The sequence below is a fragment of the Homarus americanus genome, unplaced genomic scaffold (assembly GCF_018991925.1).
Source record: "Homarus americanus isolate GMGI-L3 unplaced genomic scaffold, GMGI_Hamer_2.0 scaffold11022, whole genome shotgun sequence".
Lineage (NCBI taxonomy): Eukaryota > Metazoa > Arthropoda > Malacostraca > Decapoda > Nephropidae > Homarus > Homarus americanus.
In genome coordinates, this window is record NW_024737068.1 from 4,854,767 (window position 1) to 4,881,238 (window position 26,472).

Below are 26,472 nucleotides of genomic sequence, written 5' to 3' on the forward strand. Positions count from 1 at the left end.
GTACTTTGATTGACAGATAATGTCGTGAAGAATATTTTTTTTATTATTAACTGAAGATATTTGTTTAACTCATAAAATTCATACAAATTACCCGGCCAGACTACAATTTACATTGCTGGAATTCTTACAATTTGGTGATCATTTTGAATATAAACATCATAGATTTTGCATTAGACATACAAATTTTAGATATAATGTTTACTCTGAGTAAATATGTTATCTTTTGTGCAAAATATATGACATTTATATTCAAAATATTCCTTGTCTTACAAGGAATCCAGCAATGTCAATTGTATTATCCTAACTTTAGTTTGAGGTATTATTTATTAAAATTTAGTGGTTTTCCCCAAAAAATTTCTCAGAGAGGGAAGAGCCAGCAGTGTAGTGTGAGAAGAGGGGGAGGGAGTTGAGTCCATTATTTGAATGAACATTAACTTGGCGACTGTATTTCTCTATTTCTCTTAAGTATTAATTGTGTGCATGTACCATCATAAAATTAAGATGTTATTTTTACTAGAACATAAGTATTGTGTCGGAAAAAGTGGAGTTTGGGGGTCGGGCCAGTTTCTATTGGAATTAATCCCATATGTTCTGTTGTTCACTTAGCGCGGTTTTTACTTAACACGGTACCCTGTGGGTTTTATTGACCGCGTTAAGCGGTGTACTACTGTATACGCGTATACAGTATAGTCTGGGTTTACGCGGATATTTTATACGCGTTTGGCCATTTACACGGCACCTGTCCAGATGCGCCAATTATTAGTTACGCGGTACATTCCTTAATTTACGCGGCAAGCGGCGGGCAAGCTGCTGGTCGCTGACGTCACCGCTGACGTCAGACTCGTGCCGATGACGTCGCGGACTGTGATTGGGCCACGTATCCTTACCATCCACGCACCCCCTCCGCCGCGAGCTGTGATTGGTCTATTTAACTTTGCTTGCCCTGCCACCAGGGGCGATGTGTTGATGACCTTGACTGCGTCACTCCCATTGTCTCCTGTCAACAAAACATTACCGAGTTCTTCACACACCACAGCTGGGCCAAGTCACTGATAGTGATAGTGAGGATATGGACTTTGAGGGGTTTGACAAGGATGCCCTGCTTGCCTCTGGTGGATAGTGATACAGGTGATATAAGTGATACAGGCGAGGGCCAATAATCTGCCCTCTGCCTCGGAACCAACCCCCCCATCCCCGTGTGCCCAGCCATCTCTTCTACTCACATAAGTGTTAAAAAACCTAATATTATTGATGTTTCTCTTAAATATTAATTGTGTGTGCATACCATCATAATATTAAGATGTTATTTTTACTACTATGTTCGTATTGTGTCGGAAAAAGGGTAGTCTGGCGGTCGGCCCAGTCTCCATTTCAATTATTCCCATATGTTCTGTTATTTTATTTACGCCTTTCGCGTTATACGCGGACCTCCACGGGTTTAATTGACCGCGTAAGCCCAGACTATACTGTATATATAATACTGCATCTTTTCAGTATCAATACAACAACTAAAGTTTTCATACTTCCCAGTCTCCCATTAGAGCAGTGATGATGGAGGGGTCGGTGTTCAGCGTGAGTCGTGGCTATTCTCAATTTTTGTTACTGCAACCCGGCAAGTTGTCAAGTGACCCGGATGCCCCGAATGAAAAGGTTGGTGAACAGGATGAATAAGTGGTTTCTTTTAGACTTACATTTACTTTCAGATGTCATGAAATTTTATAACTCCTTTCTAGTGTTTAAAAATGAAAGATTGTTCCTAAATTCCCCTTTTCTGGCAGACCCTGGGATTTACCCACTGCTGGATGATACTTATTTAGTGATTAATATTAACACTCCATTTTGATTGTGGCTTTTATAAAGTGATTTATGGAAGTAAAAATCACCATTTAAATAGAATGTTTATGTATTGTGGTACTTCGCTAACAATGCACATTATACAGCTGCTCCCCAACTTACGACGGGGTTAGGGACCGACATCCAGGTCTTAAGTCGAAATGGTCGTAAGTCGGATATGCTTAAATAATACATAGAAAATCAAAATCTGGGGTCTCTTTCTTCTCAGCACCACAGATGAAAATTTTGTCTGTGTACTGACTTTGGGACTCAAAAATACGTAATTTGACCAAATTTTGGTACTACTGAGGCAGGTCGTAAGTGCGGGTGGACGTAAGTCGAGTAGGTCGTAAGTCGGGGAGGAGCTGTATATGTCAACTGAAGGCTTAGCCATATGGACAAGGAATCCAGGACCATCTGCACTTCTTGTTGACTTCATAGTGACTCGCAAGGAGAGAAAGATCTGAGGCATGATGTGATTCAGAATCAGTCAGAAAAAGAATTTCAGGATCAGTTCTCTTTTTATGATCAAATGCATGGGTCAGAGGACTCATATAACTGTAGCCAACTTAAAAAAAGGGAGGTAGATGTGATTGAGTGACTAGTGTGGCAATGTACCCCATGAGGGAGTCACCCCTACCAAATGCAGGGGTAAAGGATCTACACTAATTACAGTCATACAAAATCCATCAGGCCCACAGAGTTCTTGCATGTTGGTGTGAGTGACAGGATTGACCACAGTCAAACTTGTCTAGTTCTGTGTACAATATAATACAAAGTCATTATTTTCATGGGTAAATTATGGATATCAGGTGAGGCAATGGGGAAAGGACCACGACAGCTCCAAGGTACTTAGTGAGCTCCACACTCTGAGTAGAACCAAATACCTAAGGTTCTACACACTTGAACCCAATTATTCAGTCATTTAGGTAGACTGTGCAGTAGTTCCCCATCTCTTATTTATTATATAATACCTAGAATGAGTAGGTATAGAAACAAAATGCCCAGAAAGTGCAGGGATACAAGCACTGTTCCTATACTGTACAGTGCAGATTTTGTGAGAAGAAGGCAAATCAAGCAAAAACTGGTAGGATATACAAAGTTAGTTTACATAGCTAGATTGTCTGTCCTTCATAATGCTCTTCAAAAGTGAGGTAAATTCCCCATTTGAAGTACTGTACTGTCATCCATCTAGTCCCAAAAATATGTTATGATGGGGTTTTCCTCAGGTGTTTGATATTATATGGTGGTGCACTCCAACACCTCAGTTACCCACAGAGATTATAATGCCTGCAGTTGCCTAGCTTAGACTATAGATAGGCTAAGGGTGATTTGATTAAAGCTTATAATCTCCTCAAAGGACACTTCTTAGTCAAGTGTTCATATCTGGAACTAGCGAATGCCCTCCCTACTAGAGGTCACAGCCTCATGATAAAGAAGCCACAAATTCAGAAAATTGTCACGGTAAACTTTTTTGAGTAGGCCTGACCATCATAGTGTGTATAGTACTAGGGAGCATTATAATAAATACCATGATGTAACATCTACTATGAAACAGCCTCGTAAAAGATTGCCAACACAGTTTTATGCCGGGACCCTCCTGCTTGACATAATTATTAAAGGTACTGGATGTTTTGACTCAAATTCTGGAACTGGCTCTTAATATTGACAATATATACTAAATTTTGCCAAGTCTTTCGACAGCATACTCCCATGAAAGGCAGAAAATTAAACTGGGAGGGTATGGGATTCAGGGATGTGTCCTAGCTTGGATTGGAGACTTTTTTCATGACAGTAAGCAGTGTGTGGTGATTTATGGTACGTAATTGTCATGTGTACCTTTGACAAGTGGAGTACCACAGGGCAGTGTATTGGGTTCATTGTTGTTTATTTGTTTCATAAATGACATGTCAGAAGCTACACTCCTCCATGCAAATGTTTACAGACAATGCCAAGTTATTAAGGGAAATTAGGAATCAAAATGACTGTGAAGAGCTACAGAAAGATCTCTGTCAGCTTCAAGAGTGGCTGATGAAATGGCTGCTAAGATTCAATGTCATAAAGTGAAAGAGGCTGCACCTGGGTCATACTAACAGTAAGGTGGTGTATCACATATAAGTTAAGAAGAAAACTCAGAAATTCAAGATGTAGGTTGGGTCAAACGATGAGCAGGACAGGAGGATGTATGCAAGAGCCAGAAACCAAGCAAAGATAGAATGTAGAAGGGCTGAAAAGGAGTTCCAGAGGCTGGTTGCAAGCGAGGTCAAGTCAAACCCAAAGGCGTTTTACTGCTATGCGAAGTCGAAATTAAAAACGTGAGTAGGAGTATCAGACCTGAGGCTTGAAGATGGTAGTTACGCAGATTCTGACCAGGATAAAGCTGAGGCATTGAACAGCTTCTTTCCCTCGGTGTTCACAAGAGAGGATGCGATTAACCTTCCTGCGTTTGAGGACAGACGGTTCGACACAGCACTGACCCACATTGTGTTCACAGAAGAGGGTATTAGAAATAAACTGTCAAAGATAAAGGTCCATAAGAGTCCCGGCCCTGACATGGTGCATCCTAGAGTGCTAAGAGAGTTGTGCAACGAGTTTGCCGAGCCCCTGAAGATCCTGTTTTGTAAATGCCTGGATGAACAAAAGCTCCACAGTAAATGGAAAGTGGCTTATGTGAGTCCTATCTTCAAGAAGGGCGATCGTCACTCCACAAACAACTATAGACCGGTGAGCCTGACCAGCATAATATGTAAAGTACTTGAGAGTATTATCAGAGATGCCGCGATGGAACATCTACTTCGAAACAACCTTGGTAAGGATTGCCAACACGGTTTTATGCTGGCGCGCTCCTGCTTAACACAATTGCTCAAGGTATTGGATATTTGGACCCATATTCTGGAACGGGGTGGTAATATCGACAATATTTACCTAGATTTTGCCAAGGCTTTTGATAGTGTACCCCAAGAAAGGCTGAAAATCAAACTGGAAGGGTATGGAATTCAGGGAAATGTCCTCGCGCGGATAGAAGACTTTCTACATGACCGCAAGCAATGTGTGATGATTAATGGCACGTAATCATCATCTCTGCCTGTCAAAAGCGGGGTACCACAGGGCAGTGTATTGGGCCCGCTGTTTGTTTGTTTCATAAATGACATGCCTGAAGTTGTACACACCTCCATACAAATGTTTGCCGATGACGCTAAGTTATTTCAGGAAATCAAGAACCAAGCGGACTGTGAAGATCTGCAGAAGGACCTCTGTGGGCCCCAAGAATGGTCGAAGAAATGGCTTGCTGAGATACAATGTCACGAAGTGTAAGAGGATGCACCTGGAGCATACCAACGGTAAGGAGGCGTATCATATGCCCCAACGGGATGAAGAAACTGCACTATTTGAGACTGAATGAGAGAAGGACCTAGGTGTGTATGTTGACAATGAGCTGAAGTTCTTGGGCCATTGTGAGAAGAAGGTAAATCAGGCAAATCAATTATTGGGTCTTATAAGAAGGTCGTTCAGATATCTAGACGGTCCCTCGGAACGATCTTCAAGAGTGAAGTGCTTCCCCATCTGGAGTACTGTCACCCTGTCTGGTCCCCGAGATATGCTAGGGACTGTCAGTTGATTGAAAATGTTCAAAGGAGGACCACCAGACTGGTGCCTGCACTTCGGCACCTCAGCTACCCTGAGAGATTGCAGCGCCTGAACTTGCCTAGCTTATGCTACAGACGGGTAAGGGGTGACCTAATTGAGGTGTATAAGCAACTTAAGGGGCACTACTCAGTCGAGTGTCCTTACTTGGATCTGGCGTACGCTTGCCCCACAAGGGGTCACAGCTCAAGATTGAAGAAGCCGCAAGTCCAGAAAACTGTGAGGGCAAACTTTTTCGGAGTGAGAGTTGTGAACTCTTGGAACAATCTACCAGAAAGTGTTGTGATGGCACCGAGTGTGAGCTATTTCAAGACAAGACTTGACCAACACTGGAGCAGGTTCAGGTACATTCAGGAGCCAGTGCATGCCCAGTACTTGCCAACAGTGCATAACAGATGTGACCGATCGCCCAAGTGGCTAACGAGCCGATCATTTGGTGAAGAGGATAAAAGAAAAGATAAGAACAATCTTCAAGAGTGAAGTACTTTCCCGTCTGGAGTACTGTCATCCCGTCTCGTCCCCGAGATAGGCTCGAGACTGTCAGTTGACTGAAAATGTCCAAAGGAGGGCCACCAAACTGGTGCCTGCATCATGGCACCTCAATTGCCCAGATATATTAGAACACCTGCAACTGCCTAGCTTATATAGTACTATAGAGGGTACTACTCAGTTGAGTGTCTATACCTGGAGCTGGCTGATGCATGCCCCACTAGAGTTCACTGCTCAAGGTTGAAGAAGCCACAACTCCAGAAAACTGAGGACAAACTTTTTTGGAATGATAATTGTAAACTCTTGGAACAATCTGCCAGAGTGTTGTGACAGCAATGAGTGTGAGCTCTTGCAAGACCAGACTTGACCAACAGTGGAGCAGGTACAGATACATTCAGGAACCAGTGCATGCCCAGTACTTGTCAATAGTGCGTAACAGATACGTGACTGATTGCACAAGTGGCTAACAGGCTGATCTATGGTGAAGAGGATAAAATAAATTAGATAGTGCAGGTATTCAAAATATGTGCAGTACCTAAACAGTGCCCATATACAAACAACATACCTGGACATTGCCGATATACAGTACTGTACAATAATGTATCTAGATAGTACTGGTATACAGACAGTGTACCGAAAAATTAGTCAGAGTACCTCCCCATATCTGAGGGATGGTGACCACAGTCCTCCACTGTAAATGTATTTGGGTTATGTCAGTCCTCAAAGATTTTGTATTTTTCTGGGGACCCAGTTTTTAATTTTATTCATCCATCCCAGGCTTTGATTTCCCCTGGTGCTCCTACTTTCAACTTTGCCCATTAATATATTTGGTTTTATCCCTTCATTCCTTATTATTATTGACCAAATTATCTAATTTTTCATTTTCTGTAAGTTTCAGGTATTTTTCTTGAATTGTTTTGCTAATCTTAGTACTTCTTCATTTGTTTTCCTGTCAGTGTAACTTATTTTTTAAGCCTGTGACCCATACAACATTCCTGACCATATACTGTACAGTATTGTACAGTATAGCCTTTCAGCAGCCTTTTTTTCAAATTAAAGTTACTGTCACTTTTTATTAGTTCTTTTAGATTATTAAATTCTGTTTTTGCCTCAGTTACTCTTGTTATGATTCACACATCTACCATCACCGCTAATGTTATTTCCCAAATACAGTAGTGTATACAAAAATTTCCACTTGTTTAAGTTTCCTGTTATCTACCATAATTTTTATTTTAGGATTTATTTTAAATCCTGAAACACCAACACAATGCAGGTACAATATACAGGAATGTACCTTGCAGATATCCAAACCACATATTGTACCTAGACAGTTCAAGCATACAAACAGTGGTAAACAGTAAGGCAATTCGTTCGAGGATTACCTAACAAAACCATCAGATCCTTATTGCCGATTGATATACAGTACTGTACCGGGGTATTATTACTCTTCTGATGGGATGATTGAAAAGCATGATGACGGGTGATGAGTCAACAGTAATCATGGTTAGATTAGGTTAGGTTGTGATGAACTGTCATGGTTTACACAATCATGAAATTGTAAACCTTTGGTGTTTTTTTCTACTATGGGTATTGATAAAAATTTAAATATCCTGTACAGATTTTTTGTATTTACAGTATTCCCTTAAAGCTCGCTGGGATTAGACAATACAGTATAATGAATATGAAACAACATAAATAAATAAATAAAAACGTGAAATAACACTGTATGGACATTAGGTCCACACAGTGATATTTGTGGTAGTGACAATGCAAAGATAATACCTCTGAAATGTCAGCTGATCTGGTGCACAGGATGTAAACATTCCCTGTACTTTTCTTTTCTTTTTTTCTTTTATCCTCTTCACCACTGATTGGCTCGCTAGCCGCCCGGGCGATCGGTCACGTCTCTGTCACGGACTGTTGGAAAGTATGCTGTAGGTTCCTATATGTATAATTATATCCTTTTGTATTAAATGAGGTAGATTTTAATAATAATTCCAACAAATGTTTGATAATAATAGGTCCATGAAGTGATAGTGAGCTGTGGTAGTGAGAAACATGAGAGCATATAGCCAGTGATTTGGCTTTGCTAATACAGTGGTACCCCACTTAACGCGGTCAATTGAACCCAGAGGGTCCCGCGTTAAGTGAAAACCGCGTTAAGTGAATAACAGAACATATGGGATTAATTCCAATAGAACCCAGCCCGACCCCCAAACTCCACTTTTTGACGACAAATAACTATGTTGTAGTAAAAATAACATCTTAATTTTATGATGGTACATGCACACAATTAATACTTAAGAGAAATACAGTCGCCAAGTTAATGTCCATTCAAATAATGGACTCAACTCCCTCCCCCTCTCACACTACAGTACACAGCCAGCTAACAGATGGTCGGTCGGTCCCTCCCTCCCCCCCCCACCCCCCACCAACCGTCCCAAGGAGATGTGTGGGATAACCTCAAACTAAAGTTAGGAAAATATAATTGACATTGCTGGATTCCTTGTAAGACCAGGAATATTTTGAATATAAATGTCATATATTTTTCACAAAAGATAACATACTTACTCAGATTAAACATTTTATCTAAAAATTGTATGTTTAATGCAAAAAATATGTTGTTTATATTCAAAATGATCACCAAATTATAAGAATTCCAGCAATGTAAATTATATTCTGGCCGGATAATTTGTATGAATTTTATGAGCTAAAACAAATATCTACAGTTAATAAAAAAAAAATATATTCTTCAACACTATCTGTCAATCAAAGTACCCCACCTTGCCTCCCCCCCTCTTCCAACCGCGCGGTCAGTCCCAACCCTCCCCCCACCCCCCACCAATCCTCCATTCAAGAGTTTTTAACATTTAGTAATAAATAATACCTCAGATTAAAGTTAGGATAATATAATTGACATTGCTGGATTCCTTGTAAGACCAGGAATATTTTGAATATAAATGTCATATATTTTGGACAAAAGATAACATACTTACTCAGATTAAACATTTTATCTAAAAATTGTATGTTTAATGCAAAAAATATGTTGTTTATATTCAAAATGATCACCAAATTATAAGAATTCCAGCAATGTAAACTATATTCTGGCTGGGTAATTTGTATGAATTTTATGAGCTAAAACAGGCAGTCAGGCAGGGTGGCGGGTGGGGGGTGGTGCGAATCTAAAAATAGCTCTCGAGCCGGACACTCACCGCGTTGCTGTGGAAAAATCCGCTTTAAGTGAAAGTTCAGCTTTGGCAAGGCACCGCGTATATGCGAAAACGCGTTAAGTGAAAGCGCGTTAAGCGGGGTAATACTGTACAGTAGGCTATTAAATCTGCAAAAATTCTTTTTCCAAAATATGCCTTGCTAATTATAGGGTGCATCTTACAACCTTGGAAATATGGTGCTCTGTACTGCCCTGTTGTGTTGACTCCTCTTGATCACTGGCACAGAGCCTCAGATTTTTTTATTTATTTTCCATGGCAATCCATGAGTTTCTGAGGGACACAAGCTTTAAAACCGCGAGTTTTAAGGGAAAATACTGTATTTATTTATTTTTATCTTGAACAGAAAAATGCTGTAGTAATAAGTTCTGTATTAACATTTTAAAATTGTCTTAGGTTTTTATAATCTTGAAACTCATTATTTTGTTTTATTTTGTTTATACTGAATCATGGTGGTATCATGATGGTGTTATCCAGGTGTTTGTTATTACAGTACATGGTGGTGTCATCCTCAGGACTTTAATATCACATGGTGGTGTCATCCTCAGGACTTTAATATCACATGGTGGTGTCATCCTCAGGACTTTAATATCACATGGTGGTGTCATCCTCAGGACTTTAATATCACATGGTGGTGTCATCCTCAGGACTTTAATATCACATGGTGGTGTCATCCTCAGGACTTTAATATCACATGGTGGTGTCATCCTCAGGACTTTAATATCACATGGTGTTGTCATCCTCAGGACTTTAATATCACATGGTGGTGTCATCCTCAGGACTTTAATATCACATGGTGGTGTCATCCTCAGGACTTTAATATCACATGGTGGTGTCATCCTCAGGACTTTAATATATGGTGGTGTCATCCTCCAGGACTTTAATATCACATGGTGGTGTCATCCTCAGGACTTTAATATTATATGGTGGTGTCATCCTCAGGACTTTAATATTATATGGTGGTGTCATCCTCAGGACTTTAATATCACATGGTGGTGTCATCCTCAGGACTTTAATATCACATGGTGGTGTCATCCTCAGGACTTTAATATTATATGGTGGTGTCATCCTCAGGACTTTAATATCACATGGTGGTGTCATCCTCAGGACTTTAATATTATATGGTGGTGTCATCCTCAGGACTTTAATATTATATGGTGGTGTCATCCTCAGGACTTTAATATCACATGGTGGTGTCATCCTCAGGACTTTAATATTATATGGTGGTGTCATCCTCAGGACTTTAATATCACATGGTGGTGTCATCCTCAGGACTTTAATATCACATGGTGGTGTCATCCTCAGGACTTTAATATTATATGGTGGTGTCATCCTCAGGACTTTAATATCACATGGTGGTGTCATTCTCAGGACTTAATATCACATGGTGTTGTCATCCTCAGGACTTTAATATCACATGGTGGTGTCATCCTCAGGACTTTAATATCACATGGTGGTGTGCTCAATCTCAGGACTTTAATATCACATGGTGGTGTCATCCTCAGGACTTAATATCACATGGTGGTGTCATCCTCAGACTTTAATATCACATGGTGGTGTCATCTCAGGACTCTTAATATTATATGGTGGTGTGCTTTCATCCTCAGGACCTTAATATCACATGTATGGTGGTGTCATCTCAGGACTTAATATCACATGGTGGTGTCATCCTCAGGACTTTTAATATTATTATATATGGTGTTTCATCCTCAGGACCTTAATATCACATGGTGGTGTCATCCTCAGGACTTTTAATATCATATGGTGGTGTCATCCTCAGGACTTTAATATCACATGGTGGTGTCATCCCTCAGGACTTTAATATTATGCAAACATCCTCAGGACCTTAATATCACATGGTGGTGTCATCTCAGGACTTTAATATCACATGGTGGTGTGTCATCCTCAGGATTCTTAATATTATATGGTGGTGTCATCCTCAGGACCTTAATATCACATGGTGGTGTCATCCTCAGGACTTCATTGTTCACATGGTGTCATCCTCAGGACTTTAATATTATATGGTGGTGTCATCCTCAGGACTTTTAATATCGACATGGTGGTGTCATCCCTCAGGACTTTAATATTATATGGTGGTGTCATCCTCAGGACTTTAATATTATATGGTGGTGTCATCCTCAGGACTGTATCACATGGTGGTGTCATCCTCAGGACTTTAATATTATATGGTGGTGTCATCCTCAGGACTTTAATATCACATGGTGGTGTCATCCTCAGGACTTTAATATCACATGGTGGTGTCATCCTCAGGACTTTAATATTATATGGTGGTGTCATCCTCAGGACTTTAATATCACATGGTGGTGTCATCCTCAGGACTTTAATATCACATGGTGGTGTCGACAACTGAAGCCAACACAAGAAACCTTTAACATTGTGGATGATAATGACCTGAAGGTGTACAACATACATCCTGTGCCGGCTCCAGGTACCACTGATGAGCGCACTAAAGAGGGATGCTTCGGCAGAGGTCCAGGTACTGTAAACCATTATTGTACTTCATTCTTATTGCCACTTGTCAGCTTACTAGCCGGCTAGGTCGCTGGTCAGAGCTGACTTATAGTTTACTGGTCATGCAGTAGAACTTGAATGTACCAGTGATGGTCAGTTCTGATATTACAGGAGTTCATAATTGGTTCTGTCACTACATTCTCTTTCAGGCTATTACAACAGTTCACATTTCTTACTCCAAAAAAGTTAGAACTGGTGGTTTTCTTTATTGATAGCTTCTCTAACTTGAGGCCGTGACCCCGAGTGACCCATTAACTCCAGATGTATGTGCATTTGACTGAGTAATGTCCCCTGAGCTGCTTATGAAATTATATTAATCACATCATCTCTTCTGTAATATAGGTTAAGCAATTTTTATTACATTCTAGTCTTTTTTTGGTTAGGTTAAGTTAGGTTAGCTGTTTTTTTGTGTGTTATTAGCTTAAGTGGTTGATCCAGTTTCAGGTTATGGTAATCTTTTAAAAGTGACTTCCCCTGCTTTTGTTGATACAGCCCTGTACATTGACATTTTTCCATTCTCTTTATAAATATTCTCATCTAAATTTTAAATCAACAGGCACACTTGAGTACAGTGATGGCACTTTAAACCTGCAAACCTCAAGTTTCATACGTGAACAAGGCACATACGAGATCACTGCTCTCGTCAGCAAGGATACACGAAAGCAATACACTACAGTGCAGGTGGAGGTCATGCAGCATCCTCCACCCCAGTTAAATGTAAAGTGAGTTGTATGAATCCATCTACATGTATTCACAGCCTGATTCATCATTTGGCTTCCTGATTTACTCAACGATCACCTCAGCTAGAGGTGACTTTACCAAGGGAAGGAGGTCAATGGACTGTGTAGTATTCCCCCCTATTTTTAATAGTCTTGTCCAGAGCTATTTTGAAACTTAGTACTACTGTTCTTGCTTCCATGGCTTTTGCTGGCTGGCTGTTCCATAGGTCTACCACCAACCATGGCTTGAGCTGGCAGGCTGTTCCTTCGGTAAATCACCCTCTGTATGAAGAATTGTTTCCTTATACATGCATTCTTCTTCTTATGTACTGAACATTTAAATGTTTAGTTGAAAATGTGTATCAATATCTATTCATACAATTAATTCATATATAATTTCTTTTATCTGTTTTCTACTGTATGAAATATTGTGGGCTTCAAAATGTGCTTTGATAACTTATAATAACTTTTCTGCATGATCCTTTCGACATGGCTATGTGAGCCATCATTCATTATTACCGCTAACTTTTTCTTTATATTGTTCCAAAAGATGTGTGGAAGAAAAACTGTGTTTACCTTACAATGGCGGACTCCTTGTCAATCCATCTTCTCGTCTGGCACTTATGGGCAACTGTGTGGATATGTGTGAGGGTGAGATGAAACTTGAGTGGACCATTATGAACATGTGAGTAACAAGCTCCCACCTAGTGACTAGTAGAGGTTTAAATCTTTGTGTAAGAATCACCTGGGGTTCATTCTTTTGTTAGCACATGCTGAGGTATCGGTGACTGTTTTAACCCTTTCAGTCCTACCCATATACACTACCTTGTACATTTGGGAGTAGTTCTACACATGCATGAATTACTGTACAGGTTGATGGTTTCTTCCCCATCTCAAATATCTTGAAGCAGCCATGAACCATATAATAAGGTCATATGACACAAGCAATAATATTTCACTCTTAAGAATGGTGGAACGACATTTATTGAAACATTTATCTGTCAGTCTTGATAGTGATACCCGTGCATCTGGTAAATACAAAAATAGATGTAAATGTAAATATGCTGTGATGTGGAAAAAAATAGATGCAGTTTTGATGGAAAGTTGTGATATACTGTAGATCAATGTGATGGTGATGATGACAAAGTTTAGCTTGAGTATAAAAACGACATGAAATTACAGCGAGGTGCCAGCAAGACTTGAGGACCATACTATCTGCTAACTAAGATATTTTTGGTTCATGGCTTTTAACATAACGTTTACTTGATTTATAAGATAATTTTGTTTTTGTATTTTGATAAACCTTAGTCTTGGAGGAGGAATGCATAAATAAACTGAGATTGGGTCTGAACAGGTTAAGGTCAAAGTAGGGATGAGATGAAGACATGTAATGTCATTGGAGCTATTAAAGAGTTCTTATTGATTCAGTAGTGGGAAAGGTCTTGGCCAAAGAGATTTGGAAGATTACGATATTAATGTACAGTTTGTAGATATAATCACACACTGAGAATCCAGATTGCCTGGATTTAGTGTTCAAATTCTAGGGAAATCTTAACTTTGGATGTATGGGCCCGCACTGTGTTTATGGATGAGCAAAAAACACGGCTATTGTTTGTCTTTTTTTATTGCACTAATATTATAATATTTTAAACCCACTTTTAAAGCAAAAACTGCAATGAAATACTTTATTACCAATGGTTGAGTCTGAATGGCAACTGATGAGGTGGCTGGTCAGCTGGCCTGACAACAGCTGTCGCCATGTGTCTTAATACACACACGCCCACAAACTTCTTATGTTTGTACTACTCACTGCTAGGTTTACATTTACTCAGTACAGGATTAAATAATACCAAGAAAAATCATATGTACTGTAAAAATGTATAGAAATATAACTAAACCAGTAATAACTAAGCAGTAGTGTCTTTGGGTGTGTGAAAGAATGTCATCACCAAAATCTGCTTGATGTTTATTGAAAGTTTTGCGACAATAGATCAAACTAAGGATTACCAAATCTTAGTGTTAAAGTATACCTAAGCCAAAGTATGCTTACTTTCAATATCTCTCAGATGCATGTGATGGGAAGCAGTGGTTTTGCTGGATGTAATAGAATGTCAGATATCAAAATTTCATGTACTGCACCACAAAAGCTTTGGCTGCATTAAGTACAGTGTATATTAACTTTACTGTAGAGTGGTGGATTTTATGGGTTCAACTGTGGAGCTACTATGATAGTGAATCTACAGAAGCATAAGACATGACAGTATGAAAGTTTAATTGGGAGTTGGAGGAAAGTGAGGTTTTATAGTAGTGTGTGAAAGAGAGGAACTTTTTTTTACAGGTTTGTGCACAAACAAATACACACGTGTGAACACACTTCTGCAATTGTAATTATGTAATAGTGTGACTGATAATAGGTTGGTGTTACAGGACAGGGGACCCGGTGAATGAGACAGACCCAGGTCCCGACTTCTGTAAACCTGAAGAGTGTAAACCAGGTGAGTTTTGGTTTTACTTCTGGTTACTAATTGTTTCTTAAATTCAGTATCCTCAGTATTTTGTGTTCTGATTTTTAAATTTATATTTGAGGAGATACTAGAGGCAATCTTCTTGAAAAATTAAGCCACATAATGTGTCTCATCTAGAATTTGAAAGGAAAAACTTATTCTCTGTGACATTCGATTTGAATAAGCATCCCCCGGTTATGGAAGGGTTCCGTTCCTGAAAATCTTTCTGCAATGCAAAATTCTGTAATATAAAACCATTTTTCCTGTTGACTTCCATCATAAAACTTGAGATTCATTCCTACGGAAATTTTTTGAGGCCCAAAAACGTGACACAAGCACATATATGTATGAAATTAGATGGTTTTTAACCACATACAATGAGTCATTCATGGTGTAACAATAATAAATGAATAAAACACTCAAATTTTACTTACCAGAAACGATGTTGAGTGTTGCAGGAGTTGGTGAGGTGAGATAGTGCGATCAGAGTTACTGGGAGTTACCTCCTTAAAATATCATGAATATTGTTTAACCCAGTTCCTTTATTGAATCTTTTATCACTGTTTCACTTGAACTTGGTGGTCTTTTTCCACTCATATTGAATATAGGTACACAGTAAAACCGGTGCACAACTGAACACAAACTGGGGAAAGAATTAAAACTGAGCAGCGCCATTGTTGTTGTGGCTTCTATAAATTAACCATTCAGTAATATCCGTTGGGGCAAACACAGTCCTGAACATAGACGCATAACTGAACACAAACTGGGGAAGAATTCTAACTGAGCAATGCCATTGTTGTGGTGTTTGCTGGCAACTGGGTAGGTGAGTGGCCTTGCAACCGTCTTGTGGCTACCACAGAGAATCCACACAAAATAATGTTTAAAATTTTGGTAAAAATTTTGATTAAAAATTCAAATTTATTTTATTTATATTTTTATTTAAAAAATATATCCAAATTCCGTATTAGTGTACATGACTTGCAAGCTGGAATTTTTTCTCAGTAATGTCTGTTCTTGGTAGTGACTCTGGCCCCCCTCCATTCTTAGCAGCTGCAGCATTTGCTAAATACATTGTATTTTGTGGGGTGTGGTCAGATATGTCAAAGTTTACATGGCGCTCACCTCCACCTGGGTGGGATGTAGAGCAGGTGTGGGGTGTCCCTCTGTTCCCTGGCTCTGTGCTGGCACTCTTGCTTCTACTACCCTCCCCCAGGATATAACCCATGTACACCCGTCCCCGTTCCTCCTCGACTCCTCCTTCCTCTGCTTCAATTCCTTCAGGAGTTTTTTGTGCTGTTCCCTTTGCATTGCCAAGCGATCTGGGCAAATAAATATATTCCGAAATGCATTGCTCCTTGCTAAGTTTTTTGCCTGCTGAATAACTTCACATTTCTTATCCCAAGCTGAGATGTAATGTCTTTGTGCTTTGGATTATGTTTTATCTTTGCTATGATCATAATTTTTTATTTTGATATTATTAAGCACAATTAATTTACCTTTTGGACATTCATCATAATACATACTAACATCCGTTTGAGTTTTTTTCCTTGATTTGTGAAATATTTCCATTACTACTGTCCACCTTTCCCTGCCCCTGATGATCTCAGATTTTTGCAACAGGAATCATCTTGCTGTATAACATTGATATAAACCAGAGAGATATTTAGAATGTATTTGTATTTATTTTCAGTGTTTATCACGACAAAGGCTGAAAGGAACCTTGCTGTCAACCCAATTTTCTTCTCCATCAACAAAAATATAGAGAAGTTCCGCTTCAGACTCACAATGACAAGTTCAACTGAATCTAGAGGGTAAGTTTCCAATAGTTGATTATTGAATGAGTAGACCATAATACTTTAAAACTTTGTTAATAGTATGTCAATGTATCATACCTTTCTTAAACAATCTTAAGTGCTCATATACAGTATTGTATAAAGTAGATAGCCAACACTTTATTAAGATTCAGTCTGTTGGGAGTGGTTCTGCTGATTATTTTTTCTGTTTTACATGATTGTTTTTTAACAATGTTAGGTTAAAGATCTTGATACTGTAGAATTAAACACTCAAATAATTATGTAGAATGAGATTAAAGGAGTAAATTCCATTAATTATAATCTTGGTGCAACTTTTGGCCAGGTACTTTACAAAAATGGATAAATATTGAGGCATTGCTTTGTTTAGGTTTTGCATAAAGCTAGTTAAAAAAAAAAAAAGAGTACCTGTACATGAAAACACTAAACACACTTGGGATCTTATGTGAGGTCATCAGATGTACTTGGAAACAGTTAAGAAAGAGGCCCACAATACTTCATAATATAAATAAATTAGCATCTGTATAGTTACAGATAAAAATATTTATTTAACAACTGTACTGTATATGGGAAATAAAATAGATATTAAAAGCTATTTATATATATTGTAGTAACCTAAGGAATCCTTCCCTTCATTGGATGGCTGCAATAGGATGACTTTCCACTGCCTATTAATATGTCACCCAAGGATATCGATTGTATGTCCTAATATGACTCCTTTTCTGACTACAGGCTAAATGATGATAGTTTCCTTCCATCCCTTTAATTCTACAATTATCAAGTTTGAATTTCCTAAACTAGGTACAGTAGCTTCTGTTAGGAGTAATGTAAAGGAGCAAGGGGAAGCTAGTGGAAGTGAGTGCAACAGTGAGGGAGCTGAGGTGTGGGAATAACTCATCGACCTCCCAGCCCCACGACTTCCCACTCGGATGAAAGTAACAATATATAAGCATACCTGTATCTGACTCTACCCCCAAATAGTGTTGTGGACAAAGAAAATGAGGTACAATGTAAATGCTGAGAATGCAACTGGTCTAGTACCTCATACCAGTACTGCATTGTCTATAAACATACAAAACTGTATACAATACTACATTGTGTATATGCTGCTGAATCAGTGTAAACTTGTATGAAAATTTTACTAAGTAAACACGTATCTCTCTCTCTCTCTCTCTCTCTCTCTCTCTCTCTCTCTCTCTCTCTCTCTCTCTCTCTCTCTCTCTCTCTCTCTCTCTCTCTCTCTCTCTCTCTCTCTCTCTCTCTCTCTCTCTCTCTCTCTCTCTCCTCTCTCTCTCTCTCTCTCTCTCTCTCTCTCTCTCTCTCTCTCTCTCTCTCTCTCTCTCTCTCTCTCTCTCTCTCTCTCTCTCTCTCTCTCTCTCTCTCTCTCTCTCTCTCTCTCTCTCTCTCTCTCTCTCTCTCTCTCTCTCTCTCTCTCTCTCTCTCTCTCTCTCTCTCTCTCTCTCTCTCTCTCTCTCTCTCTCTCTCTCTCTCTCTCTCTCTCTCTCTCTCTCTCTCTCTCTCTCTCTCTCTCTCTCTCTCTCTCTCTCTCTCTCTCTCTCTCTCTCTCTCTCTCTCTCCTCTCTCTCTCTCTCTCTCTCTCTCTCTCTCTCTCTCTCTCTCTCTCTCTCTCTCTCTCAAAAGTGAATTACAAATATTTTTTTGTCTGTGTACTGACGTTGGGAATCAAAAATACGTAATTTAACAAAATTTTGGTACAACTGAGGCAGGTTGAAAGTGCGGGTGGTCGTAAGTCGGGGAGGAGCTGTACATTGCTTCCTTTATATTGATACCTAATTGTTTTTTTCTATATTTTTTACTATCACATTGTTTTTATATATTTTTTGTCATTGATTTATAGAAAAGTACAAACATTATCCAGTGTAAAATATTTAATCTTTATGTTTCTTAACACTCATCATTGAACTACAGGTTGTACCTCTCTAGTCCGGCAACCTCGGGACCTGACCAGTGCCGGACCATGGAAATTCACCCTTTTCCTGGATAGATAGTGACTTGTGCTTATGCTTGGAAGCACTAGCAACACTTTCTCTGCATCATGGTCTCTTTGAAGGGTTAAATGTCGTATAGTAGCTTCTCAAATTTCGCGAGTTTTTAATTCTTAACGTATTTTATTGGAACACACAAAAAAATAAATAAATAAAAATTTTGACGGCGGAAACTTGAATTTCGACAGGTTTGAACGGCCCGCCAACGTGCAGACGACGTGCATAATCGTGTAAACAGCGTCATTTCTCTTATGTACAAAAGATTCATTATTGTTTATTACTGAATGTCTTTTTAATTGAATTAATGTTTATGTGTGCAAAATGAGCAATACAATTCATTAATAATACGTTGAATATTAAAACACACGAGGAAATGACACAGCATTGTTTTCGTTGATTACAAAACCAGTAACTGACTGGTTCTACATATAAAACTGAAGAAAATAAGACCTTGGTTGTAGCTGTAGTAAAATTAATATGGTTGTTTTAAGTAATGTTATTTAATGTTAATAAATGGAACAATAGAAGTAGCTAACGATAATGGTAAAGAAAAAAGAGAGATCGCGTATGTAAGTGCGCATGAGCACATGTGAAAACATATCGTCATTACTTTACATAAGAATATGAAAGCAACACTTATTTACTGTTCATATATATTTTAATTAATGTTTCTGAATTTGTTTTTATTGAATTATTGTGTGTTTGTGCAAAATTAACAATACAATTTATTAATAATACGTGGAATATTAGAGGAGACGAGACGGCTGCCGGCATTATTTATGTTAAAGCTTACAAAAGCAGTGACTGATTGGTTCTACATGTAAAACTGAAGAAAATAAGACCCTGATTTTAGCTGTAGTAAAATTAATGTAAAAAAATTAATATGGTTGTTTGAAGTACATGTAATGTTATTTAATGCTAATAAATGGAACAATATAAGTAGCTAACCATTAATGGTAAGAAAAAAAAGTGAGACTGCGCGTATGTAAGTGCGCACATGTGAAAACATATCGTCATTACTCTACATAAGAATATGAAAGCAACACTTATTTACTGCTCATATATATTGAAGGGTTAAATATTGTACTCTGTATAGACAAGCAGAGAGAGAGAGAGAGAGCAGCCGAACTGTCGGATGTAAACAAACCTTAATTTCCCGCGGCTTTTTTTTTTTTTTTTAAGGGGATTAGCCCACCTGGGCATAGGTCACTGACCCACATTGGGGCCTGAGGGGCAAAAATTTAATACTCCTGTAATAATAATAATAATTCAGATAAGTAAAAAAAAAAAAAGAAAAAAAAGCTGCCTATCTACCTATTGGACAAACTAAAATCGTTCCGGACCACGGGAGTTTCCGGACCACAGAATGCCGGACTAGAGAGGTACAACCTGTATCTGATTACAGGGTATATGTTTATTTTTGGTGCTTTGTCATTATGCAGTAATTAGGACCATAAGGTGGTGTGTTTTACAAATAGAACTTCTTGTATATACAGTACTGTATATACAGTATGCTGATTGGATTTATTTGTTTTGAGACTTTTTCAGTGCTATGTTCAAAACACCTTTCCTTAATTTATATTTTCCAGTTTACATAATGCCAGAGGACTTAAGCACAATTTCCTCATGAATCGCCTCATTTGTGGAGAATTAAATTAAGATTATTTTGATGAAGATGCATGTATGATACTTATAAGTAAATGTCTGCCAAATGTTTTGTGGAAAAATAGTTTTATAAAAGAAAAAAACCTATAACTAAATTTACCTTCAAATAAAAATTACAGTAGTACCCCGCTTAACGCGGTCAATTGAACCCACAGGGTACCGTGTTAAGTGAAAACCGCGTTAAGTGAACAACAGAACATATGGGATTAATTCCAATAGAGACTGGCCGGACCCCCAAACTCTACTTTTTCCGACACAATACCTATGTTCTAGTAAAAATAACATCTTAATTTTATGATGGTACATGCACACAATTAATACTTAAGAGAAATAGAGAAATACAGTCGCCAAGTTCATGTCCATTCAAATAATGGACTCAACTCCCTCCCCCTCTTCTCACACTACACTCGCTGGCTCTTCCCTCTCTGAGAAATTTGGGGGGGAAAACCACTAAATTTTAATAAATAATACCTCAAACTAAAGTTAGGATAATATAATTGACATTGCTGGATTCCTTGTAAGACCAGGAATATTTTGAATATAAGTGTCATATATTTTGCACAAAAAATAACATATTTACTCAGAGTAAACATTATATCTAAAATTTGTATGTCTAATGCAAAATCTATGATGTTTATATTCAAAATGATCATCAAATTGTAAGAATTCCAGCAATGTAAATTATATTCTGGCCTGGTAATTTGTATGAATTTTATGAGCTAAAACAAATATCTTCAGTTAATAAAAAAAAAAATATTCTTCACGACACTATCTGTCAATCAAAGTACCCCACCTTGCCTCCCCCCCTCTCCCAACTGCTCGTATACGTGGAAAAAACCCGTGTTAAGTGAAAGTTCGGCTCTGGCGAGGCACCGCATATACGTGAAATCGCGCTAAGCGAAACCGCGTTGAGCGGGGTATTACTGTATTTATTTTAGGCAAATAAGAGACCCTTGTCCCTGTATGTGTAAGAATTCTGTCATTGTGTTTTTTTCTAAAGAACATGGCATAATTTACATAATATCAACATTTTCTTGACAGGTTTGCAGAGATCGTGGTGATCCCAAACAAGCCACCAATTGATGGGACATGCAAGTTAAGAACTGAAACTGTACGAGCACTGTTAGATTCTACACTCACATCATGCTCTGACTGGAAAGACCCAGAGAAAATGGGAATTGTGTCATATTCCTTCTATTATCGTGAAGAAAATGCCGAGAAAACAATGGTGTCATCAGGCTTTGCTAATGTAAATTTGGTCTTCCCTGTGGGCTATTTTGAAATTAGATGTAAGATTCAAGATAAGTTTGGAAGTTTCACCTCTGTGTTTGTTGGGAATGTGAATGCTACAATGATTTCAGAGGCAGATTTCAAAGCATACAATCCTTCCAGTGTCCTACAAAACTTAGCGGCCATTGGTGATCAAGCCACATTAGGAATGGTGTTAGTGGGGATCTCTTCTATTAGAGAGAATGCTGATTGGCTGTCATTAGATTCTTTAGATTCCCTTGAGTCATTCGAGGGAGAAGCAAATGACAAGCTAACTCAAGTTAGTGCCATGAATAAAGAATCACTTTCTTTTGCTTCCAGTACAATGGACTTTGCCTCATTATCTCAGCTCAACGTTGGTGCTTGTGTCTTGAAATCATCTTCTTGTGGCATCCTAACACAAGAAATGGCAGCATTTACAGTTGATATGGAATTTAGGGATATGAGTATTCAATTTATGAAGAAAATGGCAGCCAAGTTAAATACCACTCCTATTTATTCTCCATATGATTTACAACCTTTTGTTTCATGTTTTTTGGATGCTAGTGTTTGCATTCTAAGGAGTATGAATGAAATTATATTGAATCCAGATAGGAGTCCTCCTACGGATTTGAAGGAAGCCAAGGATTGGAACTATGAAACTGTTATTGATGGCAAAGACTATAATGTTGAGGTACCAGAAGACAGGATAACTCAACTAAAGAAAAATGTACATGCGACTACAATATCAAGAGCAAAGAGTATGCTGATGGAAATGTTTGAACTGATTGATTTTCTTTGCATTAACATCTTATCAAAGAGTGTTGTTGGGGAGGTGATCAATGAAAAGTCAGAAAGTGGGGCAGGAATTTTTGTTGCCAAATATAATGAAAAATCGTTAAGTGATGGGTTGCAAATTGACCCTAAGAATGCCTTGAATGCTTCAGTGACATTCCCAAGTTCTTTCTGCCCTTCTAAGTCAAGTGTTAAAGACGCAAAATGTGACAATATCTTTGGTGTGGCAGTAGTGGTGTGGCCATGTTTAACTCATGTGTATCCAGAGAGTATGAAATTTCTCACACCAGAATCTTTTGTACTCTCCATCAAGCTATTTATAGAAGAAAGGCATATCCAGGTTAAAAATCTTACTGCCCCGATCTTACTGGCAATTCCTCGAACATATAAGCAGTTACCAAAACCAGTTCTCACGGTGGCAAAAACCTATATCAACAGACATGTACCCTTTGTGTACCATCAGTTTAATGTGTCCAATAATAATTCTGCCTTCACTGTGGATATTACACCAAAAGAAGACATCCCACCAAACTTGGTTATTTTAATAGATCACAAGAGATTACCAACCCCTTCACAATATGACAAAATTTTATTTGTGAGGGACCTCCCATTAAATGATAATGGATCATATTCTTGGTTTGTGAATAGCCAGAAAAATAGAAACAGAATTGGATTTTATCTCGCAGTAGCCATTCTAAAAAAGGAACTTGACTTAAGTCAAAACTTAAGTCTGAAAAACAAGGATTTCCATAATAAATTTGATTTTGATTACGAGATCCTTGTGACAAGTTCAGGATGTTATTACTATGATACACAAAAGAGTGCCTGGCAAGGCTCTGATCTGGAGTGTGTGGCAGCTACAGATACTCACGTTTATTGTAATGCACATCATTTAACACCCTTTGGGTCAGGGCACTTTCATGTTGAAAATAAAATTGACTTTGAATATATTTATGCTAATTTGGGTTTTACTAGCAATATTACAATATATTTAATGGTCATAATTACACTTGTTTGTTATATATTAACAATGATATGGGCTCGTTTTATGGATAAGAAAGATGTAGAACACAGAGGAGTTCTTCCCTTAGAGAATAATAGTTTGGAAGATAAATATCTATATGAAATAACTCTTACTACTGGGCCTGACAAAGAAGCTGGAACAAATTCACATCCAGTTCATATTATCAGGAGAATATGATGAAACAGATATAAGAGTTCTTCCACCATCTGAAGGCAGACGTTATCACCGTTATAGTGTTGATACATTTGTGATGAGCACACGAGGGCCCCTGGGAGATATTTACTTACTTGATGGCGGCTAGTGACACAGGTACTTACCAATTGGCAGCTGGAGACAGTAGTGATCCGTGATCTTTCGACACGAAATAAATACGTGTTCCAGGCAAACACTTGGTTAGCTTTAGACCGTGGTAGCCAGAAAATTGACCTGTTACTGAAGCCATCACAGAGTGAGTCTGATGACACATCATTCAGTACAAATTCACTATAAAGGAAACAGAAATGCTAATGATGATCATATGTGGATGGCGGCCCAACAGGCTCACGGTTCAACCGAAAAGAGCGTAGATCTGTGGTCACACTTTACCTCTACCTATCAATGCTTTTGGCAGCTGTGTGGTACCAGACACTCAGCGATTCACCTCGCATAAGTTTATTTGAAATTGCTTCCGCAGAACAGGCCCTTATTGGTATCGTTTCAGGTTTACTGGTGTATCTCTTGATTCTCCTTCTTGTGTTTGTATTCAAAAGAGCTAGACCTCGAAAACTCAAAAAATGCCGTGCTCTTGAGGCTATAGCCAAACAACGGAGGGGCCAGCAAGAACAGAATGAAGTAGAGGCAGACAAAGAAGATGAGGTCTTGAATGAATATGACCAAATGCCCCTTCAGTCATCAGACAACCGAGGCAAAGAAGCAAGTCCTGTTAAGTGCATTCCATGGTGGACGAGATGGCTGGCCTGGCTCATAATACTGGTTGGTATAGTCGTGTCCATATTTTTTGTATGGTCATATGGAATTATGTGGGGAGAGATCAAAACTATGAAGTGGTTCTCCTCTTACGTCATCTCCTTCATCTCTCTCCTTATTAGTCAATGGCTGAAGGTGCTATTTATAACCACATGTGGAACCATTTGCTGCAAAAACATGAACTCTACTACAGAAGACATAGACTGTGATGAAGAGTTGCCAGAACTCAAGTATGATGAGGAATGGAAGAATACTAAACAAATGGACCCCTTCATCAAACGCAAGGTAAGTTAATTTGTATCTGTTCAATGTTTAATTATTTTCAGTAATTTTCATATCCTTTTTATTTCCATTTTCATTTTATTAGCCATTTAGATGTACTGTATGTGAACAGGTGCCAAGAAAGAGTTTGCAGTTGGTGGTGTCAAAACATTCCCTAGTATATACAGACACTCCCTGGGTTACAGAACACTTGGTTTACAGAAATTCGAGGATACAGAATGCCTCCAATAAGTCCCATTATAAAAATTTTCTTGGTTGCACAAGAGTTTCTGTTATTACTGAAGGTAACTAATACGGCATAACAACACTATTTACGCAGGATTATGCGTAAGTTGACTGAGCTCATCCCCTTGTGAGATGCCATCTGTGATTCTGTACAGGGTACAGTACATGTTTATCTTATGGAAGTGTCATTTTTGGTTCACAGAAAATTTGACTTACGGATAGGGTCCAGGAACGGAATCTTTCCGTAAACCGGGGAGTGTCTGTATCTGTAGATTATTCCATGATTTTATAATCATGGGGAGAAGCTGACTTTTCTGATTGGGGGGGTCCACACCAGACACGGACATCGATTGCTATAAAAAATTGGTGGGATATGAGGGATGGGGCCATGTACAATGGATACTTAAATAAATGAACCTTTCATAGACTGAACATTCATATTACTGTGAATTTTTCTTCTATGCATCACATTTGTAGATGCAAAAATGTAAAAGCAAAAAAGCTACTTAATCTTACTTAATCACATTTCACAAATTGTAAAACCTCCCACACTTTAGCATGGACATACAGTCTTGCTCAAAAAAAATCACTATAGATACACGGTAACAAGACATTAGCAATGTCTTAACATGTAAGTTTAAAAAAAAATACAGTAAAACCTCAATTAACCGACCCTCGATTAACCGACTTTCGGATTAACCGTCAATCCCGAACCCCTAATTTTTTTTTTTTTTTTTACGGGGATTAGCCCAGCCAGGCACAGGTCACTGACCCACATCGGGGCCTGGGGGGCGATAATGTAATAATAGTAATAATGATAATGCTAATAATAATAATAACAGTAATAAAGAACCATAAAGAAATGAAAAAATGAAAAAAAAAAACCAAGAGTGAGAAACAATGTACCTGTATGTATGTTGTGTTGTCAATAGTAAGAGAAACAATTGAGACCCTGCAATTATGTGTAAATGAGGCAGAAAATCAGATCAGCAACCTGGGACTTGGTCACAATTTTTGTGATGACATATGTTCTTTGACTTTTCCATTTTTTATTCACGGTTTCTGTGCTGGTTCATATTTATTTACGAAAGTGGTTAATGTTTTAAAGCAAATACTATTGAAATATAAATGGCAAATGAAAAAAAATGAATAGAGGGATTTAAATGAGGTAGGTTAGGGAAAGGTACTTTGAAAATGTATGTTTTATTTCCGTAGATTTTATATACTATTAACCGACCTTTTCGATTATCCGTCGGCCCCTTCCCCCCATATGTGGTCGGTTAATCGAGGTTTTACTATATGAGCTAAACCGAAGCTTAATTCCAAATTAGAATATTTTACCAAACTTTATAGGACAATTCTACAATTTGCAAATTTTGCTTTGAATCTACAGTGCTGTATAGTCTTGATTTACGCGGATTTCCTTTACCCGGTTGGTCATTTACGTGGCTCCTGGTCAGACCGGCAATTATTAGTTACGCGGTACATTCCATCATTTACG

The 26,472-nt window shown here is 38.4% G+C and overlaps 1 protein-coding gene across 1 annotated transcript in view; it reads left to right on the forward strand.

Annotated features, from left to right (window-relative positions):
• The window catches only part of LOC121873059, an 87,758-nt gene that overhangs the window by 45,698 nt on the left and 15,588 nt on the right, over nt 1–26,472 (forward strand). Inside the window, 10 exon segments of the mRNA XM_042376374.1 lie at nt 1,531–1,650; nt 11,532–11,691; nt 12,283–12,448; nt 12,996–13,130; nt 14,873–14,940; nt 16,640–16,760; nt 21,473–23,644; nt 23,646–23,785; nt 23,788–23,985; nt 24,109–24,749. Coding sequence (XP_042232308.1) covers nt 1,531–1,650; nt 11,532–11,691; nt 12,283–12,448; nt 12,996–13,130; nt 14,873–14,940; nt 16,640–16,760; nt 21,473–23,644; nt 23,646–23,785; nt 23,788–23,985; nt 24,109–24,749 — 3,921 coding nt within the window.